This window comes from Glycine soja, chromosome 8, assembly GCF_004193775.1.
Source record: "Glycine soja cultivar W05 chromosome 8, ASM419377v2, whole genome shotgun sequence".
NCBI classification, from domain to species: domain Eukaryota; kingdom Viridiplantae; phylum Streptophyta; class Magnoliopsida; order Fabales; family Fabaceae; genus Glycine; species Glycine soja.
This window is the reverse complement of record NC_041009.1, coordinates 16,465,829-16,474,172: the sequence shown is the minus strand read 5'-3', so window position 1 is coordinate 16,474,172 and position 8,344 is coordinate 16,465,829. Positions and strand designations below refer to the sequence as shown.

General features: G+C 33.2%; 1 protein-coding gene across 1 annotated transcript; it reads right to left on the bottom strand.

Annotated features, from left to right (window-relative positions):
* Positions 1 to 5,679: 5,679 nt before the first annotated feature.
* LOC114423065 (GATA transcription factor 9-like) lies at positions 5,680 to 7,121 on the bottom strand. The gene is made up of 2 exons (XM_028389675.1): positions 6,675 to 7,121; positions 5,680 to 6,544 (listed from the first exon to the last, which is right to left on the bottom strand). Exons 1-2 carry the CDS (start codon positions 6,996 to 6,998, stop codon positions 5,825 to 5,827), a joined length of 1,044 nt encoding a protein of 347 aa, XP_028245476.1. The 5' UTR covers positions 6,999 to 7,121; the 3' UTR covers positions 5,680 to 5,824.
* Between the last annotated feature and the right edge of the window lie 1,223 nt (positions 7,122 to 8,344).

Genomic DNA, 8,344 nt, shown 5'->3' with positions numbered 1-8,344 from the left:
TCTATTCACTCTCTTCTTTTCCTCTACTGCTATTTCTTCTCTAATTTTCTCTCCTATCTCTATTGGTTGCAAGTTTTGGGTGTGGGGTTCATTATAGATGGTAGGTTTTGGGCAAGATAAATTTGAACGACAATGTTCTGTGTTGATGGGTGGTGAACGGGAATTCTAGTTTGTGTTAGTGCCAAGCAGAGATGGAGCGAGACAAGATAAAATGGAAGGGATGAGAAAAGGGGGAGAAAATATAAGAGGAAATCATGTGTCACTTGAGCAACAATAGAGGCATTGAGATGGCAACAAAGCCAAACTATTGATAATAGTAACATTTTTTTTTTATCGTTGTTTTCCCTCTCTTCTTAGCGTTAGTTTGGCCAAATAAATTATGATGTTAGTTTCAATTATTATTATTATTTTTTATAATTTGTCATAGCTTCCACTTTAGCGTCAACTACTAAGAAGCGGACGCTAAAGATTAACTTCGACAAATTAAGCATTGGTCACGATGCCAAGACAACCTAAAACTAACCTTTAAGTATTTTTGTTGGTTGGAGCAATGAATTTAATAGAACCCAAAGCAAACTAATTATTGTAGATCCTTAGAAATTATTCTGCGGTTGTAACAATGAATTAAAAAAAAAAAAAAGAGTCCGTACTTTCATGTGTATTTCATAAAAAAAATGTTTCATATTTTAGATGTTTCTATTACTACTCTTGTCCTGTGAAATAAATTTGTTTCACTTTATATATATATATATATACACACACATAGATATGGAGAGAACATCACATGGAAGAAGTAAGACACCATAAATTAAGTTCCGCTTGCTGATTTTGTTTTTCATACCTCATAACAAACATTCACACCCTAAATATGAAAATAAGAGATAGGAATTTGAACTAGTTGTTATTCACCATATCCATGAAAGGTTGGAGCCAAATCACGTACAATGAAAGAAGTTTACACACACCACACAACTTTTCCAAGAAGCCATGATGTTGCTTGCTAGCTTTGTTTATATATCACCTAACGACAATGACTCACCAATGACCCTATATATAACCCGTGTCTTGTGCTATAACAAATTTAAATCATTCTTCAAACAAGAAGTCTAAAATTAAATATCTTTTTATAAATTATATATATATACTATCAATATATAAAATATTTTTAACCTATCATCTAAAAAAAATATTTTTATACAAATATTTATTAAGTATGCTTATGTGATAAAAAAAAATTACTTTAATTTGGATCTTTTTCTTTGTACATAGTTTTTTCCTAAGAAATAAAATGATCTCAATATTTTACACGTAAACAAAATATTTTATGAACTTAATAACAATATATGAAACCTTGAAATTAATTATAAACAATTTCTACACGCAAGATAATAATTAACCAATTGAAAGGCTATTTTTTTTGTGAATATTAAAAGGCTATTATATAGTACATCGCAATCGTTATATGGTAATATTTTTTCCCTTTAACTTACTTTTACAGTTTACTTACTTCAAATGTGAATTGGCTGATAGGTGAAAAATTTTACTCCCATTAAATGCGTTCAAGATTTGTGCTAAAATTAATCTCACCTCTTTATTTTTTCTTCTATCATGTTAATATGACAGTTTTCAAACTCCAAAACCAATTGGCCTCTACTTTTGTGAGTCAGATGACCTCCAAATTTGACATATATTTATCAATCAAATTCGACCTCTTGTATATACATTTTACACGCATCTCCTTAACTCAAAGTAACAAGTTAGTTAGGGGTGTGTAAAAAACTAAAAATTGATTGCAAAAAAACCAAAACCAAACTAATCCCGAACGGTTTAATTGGTTCGGTTTTTAAACCAAAAATGAGAATTGATTTTAGAAAATCAATTTTGAACTACACTATTTTTTAACAAATTTTAAATTAATTTTTAGAATAAAGTCGAATATGAATTGATTTTCAGACTGTTTTGTTAAAGAAAAAAATGTTCGGTTAATCAAACTTCTTTAATAGAGATGGTTCAGTTAATCGAACCTAATAATAATAATAATAATAATAATAATAATATAATTTTCTTTTTCAAACCGGTTCAGAACCATTAAACATTTTTAATATTAAACATTAAACACAAAAAAATAACCATCCCAACGTACACATCCTACGTAAACCCCTAATTCCTCATATATGCTAATACTGAAAGTACGAAAAAAACACTACTTTTAAATTACAAGAAAGCAAAATGATAAAATTGTGGGGTAACAAAAGCATGGAAGTTTGAACTCCTGCGATATATTTTTCCATGTGTGAGCTTCTCCAAGTTTCTAATTCTACCCCGCTTCCTTCCCTTTGCAAAATGACAAAAAAAAAACCGCAATGAGCGTGGATGTAAAATTACAAGTAGACCCCTGGGCGTGCCATTTTACCAAAACAGGTAACGAAGTAAACATAGCAATAATTTAAAAGGCCCCAAAAGAGTAAAGAGAGGAGTGGGGGTGGGTGGTGTGAGGGGGACAAGAACCCATTATTAGCTATGGTCTTTTTTTTTTGTCTTGTATTAAAGAAGATTACGACTGTCTTGTAACTCAAAATGATATTAATTTGCTGGTGATACATGATTACTTTTTATCTAAATTTTTTTTTTCACTTCATAAAAATTAAATATAAATTTTCTTAATAAATAAGTCATTTTCAATAATAAAAATATAACGAGACCTTATATTAATATATCAATTCTTTGGGTTATGAGCTGCGTTTACACACAGCGAACATGAAAATATCCCCTTGAAAATGGGGCATGCAGCAGCAAAGCCATATGGTGAATTTTTTGGATACATTATGGATCAATCAGCATTCAGCAACAAAGTAACAGTCATGCACGTCACGTACCGCATGTGCTTGGTTTCATCACCCACATGCATCTATTATATATCTTCACTACAATTTCCCTTAATGTGTCGCGTTGCTTCTTCCTTCCTATTTCATCATAACTTCAGCACTCTCCACCATCCTATAGGACCTAAAAATTGTTATATATATATATATATATATATATATATATATATATATATATATATATATATATATATATATATACCGACATTGGCTACACACCAATGTGTACATACACTGTACTTTCTGTGTACTCTTTCTTCAAAATAAATCGTGGCTTTGTGAAAAGCTAAAGTAACTAAGTCTGTGTGTGTATTCGGAATATATATTATAACGGATGTCCTAGCTAGCCATGCAGTTTTCAATGTTGCATGAAAATCCTCAGTACTCATGAGCCTTTAATTCTCTTTCTCTTTTCTTTTTTTTATTTTTATTAAAAAAATAAAACTTTTGATGCTAAATAATAAAAAAAAAATTGTTAACTTTTGTCTGTTACCTATATACTTTTCATCTATTGACTGGAAATTATAAAAGGCTTTGGTAAATAACAATTAATACTCTTTCTTTTTTTCGGGTTTGAAAATCAAAAGTGAATCACGTGTTCTAAAGGTATAACAAAGATCTAGCAAAACATTTTAACAAATTTTTTTCACACAATTTTTATTATATATTGAATGAAATTTATTATTGAAACTCAAAATGATACAATTCTCATTTTTTTAACTAATGAATTTACTTGTAATTCCATAATTTTAAATATTTAATTAATATTAATAATTTTAAATTTATGCATTTTTATCATCAATTTATTTTTCACGTTGTCACATTCTTTAGGTGGCAATTAGTTACTTTTCAACTTTGGTTTACGCGGGAAATCACCAGTTGCCAGTAAGTATAACTAGCTAAAAGCTATCAATTAGGAAGATGAAGGTGACGTATAACGTCAAAAGTTCAAAGAAAATATTTTTTTTATTTTTCATATTAATATTTTTGCTTAACCCATTAATCAATGTGATTGCGGCATGAATTGCACTATACTATATTTTAGTCATTTTCGCAAATTTAAAGGAAAATTAAGGAGAAGTGATCATTAGAAACAGATATATCGATCAGTAGTGTTGCTTCTCATATCTCTATTGTTCTATTTCTAGTTTTATACTACACATACACGCCATAAGGGAATCTATCATTGGTTCATTAGTTACTTTATCTTCTAAGTTTTGCCTCTTTAAATTTCTTTAGAAGCAAATTAAGAAAATACAAATTAATAGCAATAGTTCGTACATACATAGAGAGTGGAACCTAGTAAGCGTAGTAGCACGATATGATGAAGCTAGAATTAGTTAAAAATTGACTTTGATCACCATCATGCTTAATGGCAACCTAGGAATAAATATGAATATATCACAGAATTAACCCGTGAATAGTATCAGTGTGTATATACAATGAAAGAGTGGAGCCCATAGGAAGGGGAAATGTCTAGGATCAGGTGGACAGTTATATCAGCCCTCAATGTGTACCTAATTCTTTGTTTATTTAACAATCCCTCACAACTCAACTCACATGACCTTGTTGCACCATTTTGCAAGCTAAGCAGCCATTTATTCTTTTAATTACTCTTAATATATTTAATATATATATATATATATATATTGCCCCTCCCACGTTGGTTTCATAATTTCATTCTTTCCCTTTTCTTAAACGCACTTCCATGTAGATGGTACGTACAGAGGACGATGCACAACTGGCCAGTGGCTAAACATGAAAATCTTTCAATTTCCTAATTTCACTGAAATCCATGCAATCCTTATAGTATATAGTATTTCACACTTCTTCTCTAATCCCCACCAATTTTGGGTCCTCGGTACTCTCTCACGATGCACATAACCAAGCACTTCAATTCGGCCTTAAAATTTGTCGGTATATTTATCCTTCAGCCTTAAAAATGGGTAAAGTTAACAATCGTTTCCACCTGTTTTATTTTAGAACGAAGATATCAAGAGAATTTAAAAATAAAAAATAAAAATGAATACTACTATCTAAAATCACTCAAGTTCCCTTTTTGAACAGAATGAAAATCTAGATGAATTACACTATTCACGAGTTTATAGAAATGATGAAGAGTAACCCACTTTTTTGGTAAGGCAAAAGATGAACACATTGTTTCATGATTGCCAATTGACCAAATTGTGTATCGTTGTATCAAGCAACCATCTATTGCTGCCATTTTTTTTTTAATAAAGCTGAAAATCCCTTGGTATGTAAGAAATCCAGGTTCCATATATAGTTTGCAATGGACCAGTGGATTTTAGAAAAGTGAAACCGCGTTTTCTTTTTTCCCTTTCACGCATAATTATCTTCCATATAAATGGATTTTTGTTTATCTCATCCTTTATATAATTTGTTAATTTATATGCACAATTAATGAAAAGCCTCTGCACTGATATTTTTTTCAATATCTTTTTATAAATTATGATTTATCACTTTATTTTTTCAGTAAAATAAAAATAATAAACGAGTGTACTACATTTACGTTGACCAGACTAGTTAAATTTTTTTCCCGCTACTCAGCAAATTATTTCCATTGATTTATTTTTATTTCCAATAAAACTAAGATTTTGATTCTGAATTTTCCAAATTGGGCCAAAATATATATATATATAAAAAAAGAGAAAACAATCAAGAGTAGATTCTACAGCCGAATGAAGCTCTCCCTCCCTATTTTTAACCCTTCCCCATGATTCTATTGCCCTTTTTTTTTTCTTTTCTGACTTTCTGCCATAAAGGAAAAAAGAGAAAATTAGAAGAAAAAAAAAGCTAAGAATTCAAATTCATAAGACAAAATTTTTCAGATAAGAAAAAAGAAGTGCTGAAGCTGACGATAGTTTAAACTTAGACCTGCACCCTAAATTAAAATTAAAATGAAAATTTAAAAACTAGGTAGTCTAAATAACGTGTCTAAAGTCTGGCCCACAATGGAGGTGATGATTATGATGATGATGATGGATCGAGAATTCATCTCCACCGTTGGATACGCCGAAAATTGAACTTTGACTCATCAACTGCTGATGATGCTGCTGTCGTTGCATCTCCTTCTGCCGCCTGAGCTCCAAAACCTTCCGATGCGAATTCGAATGCTTCGTTGACATGAACGTTGGACTCGCCGCCGGCCGGTATTCCGGCACCAGCCTCCCGGACTTGAACCTCACGCCGCACGCGTTGCATAGAGTTTTCGGTCCCATCGGTCCCGTTCGCCACTGCGGCGTCTTCTCCGCGCCGCAGTGAAGGCATTTGCGTCCGGAACACTCCACATTCGTTCCCTCTCTCTTCTTCGCCTGCGGCGGCTTCTCCTTCTCCGGCGCGACCAGGTGGAGCAGGCGCGTGGACCAGTCCCCCGGCGCCGCGCGTGAGCGCTTGCTGCGTGCCTTCCCTGGGCGAGGAGTTTCCGAGTGGAGAAACGGTGCGTTTCGCAAGGTGCCGTCGGAGGCGAACGGCGGAAGCGTGTCGGTGGAGGAGGAGGACTCCGGCGTCTGCGGTTTCGCGCCAATGGCGGTGGACGCGGCGCCGCCGCCCGAGAGCAGCTGCAGCGTCTTCAGCTCCTCCTCGGCGGAGAACGAGTCTTCCACGAAGTTCGAGAGCCATTCCAGTTCCGCCATTTCATCATACTGTTACAAAATCACGAAAATAGAAAACTCAATTTCAAAATTACTTAACAAATTTAATTTAATTTATTACAATTATCGTTTATTTCGTTATTTAGTGTTCGAGTAGCGAGAAATCGGAAATGATAATTACCGGAACGCAGAGTTCTCCGGAGAATTGAGGATCGCTGTGGTAGCAGCGGGGGACAATGGCGGTGGCGAAGTGGTTGTCGCTGCCGGAAATTGAGGAGTTGCAGCTGTCGACGGCGGTGACAGTGGAGGAGTCAGTGGAGTTTCCGGTGACATTGTCGAAGAAACCGTCGGACATAATGGCATCCGCATGGGAGAAGTCGAGGAGGTCGTCAATGGCGAAAGGCTCGCCAGTTTTCTGGTCGGAGTGGCGCTTTTCCGACAGAGAGAACTGTTCGGCTCCTCCGGCGCCAAAATAGCCTCCGACGAAGTATTCCGGCGCCTCCATATAGATAGTGTGTTTTAGTGGGAGAAAGTTTAAGAGAGAGAAAGAGAAGTTAGTATGTTATTTTTAGAGAGAGGAGCGAAACGCACCGTTTTGAGGATTGCTTTGGCTTCCTGTGTGTGAGGCTCTGAGAGGTGTGGGAGTGATGGGTGGGGTTTTGAGGAGTAAAGGAGTGGCACAAGTGAAATTTCTCACACATTGGAGCATCTTTTTTCATGCACACACATGCACAAATTTTTTAATAATAATAATAAAAATAATAGGGGAAGTGACTTGCAAGTTCTGTAAAGTTAATATTAAACCACTTTCATTTTTCCTTCCCCTTTATTTTGCATTCCAGATTTTCTTTTCTGTTCCCCTCTTTTTACTTTCTAGTAATGGTTTAATATTCTTTTAAAAATAACTCCAATGCAAATTATTGTTGCCCTTGCAGCTTCTTCGTTTCAAAATCTTCCATGGACTTAAGTAGTTACTAGTTGGGATGTGTACGTATTGTGTGCCCTTCTCTTTAACTAGGAAGACAACGATAATAATGAGTTACTAGTACTAGTTTTTTTTTCTTTCATTGATGAATAACCATATCAACAACCTACTCATAATATAGGTAGTAATTGAAGTACAAATACTCGATAAATAGTAAAGTCCAGGATAGAAAATGTGTTGCTTGCTAGTACATCGATTTCTTTGTTTGAAGATGGCTGTTATTTAAAAAAAATGAAATAATTAATTTGTTAAAGAGAAAATTATTAATTACTCCTATTTTCTTATGATTTAATGTGTTTGTTGTATTTTTATCAAGTGTAATTAGAAAGATCCTTAATAAAATAAAGTGTTAATTCAATTAATTATAATCTGCTTTTTTAAAAGGCAAATGTATCAAATGTTGACCAATACCCTTAATGTTAGTTAAAAAAAAATTATTTGATACTTGCAATTTTAAGTAACTGAAAATATTTTATAATATGTATTATATATTAAATTTTCTTAATAAGTGTCTTTAAGAAAATTGTTAGTAAAATTAATTTTAAAATTAAAGATATTTTGTATTTTTCATTAATCTTCAAAAAAAACTTCAAAAACATTTTTCAAAACAAAAATGCGTGTGGGTAACTTAGACTGATAAAACGTCAAAAAACATTTTATTTTCAAATATTTAAGTGTCTTTATGATCACTGCCTCGTTTTTTTGTTATTAACAAACAGTATCATTTTTTACATGTCGTTAATTGATTGCTTGACTTGATATGTGAAATTGCCAACTTGTAGATAGAAAAAAACTTAGTTAAACTGTTGAAGTTTCATGCTAATGAAGTAATATCACACACTGACATGGTACTGATTACTTTTGAT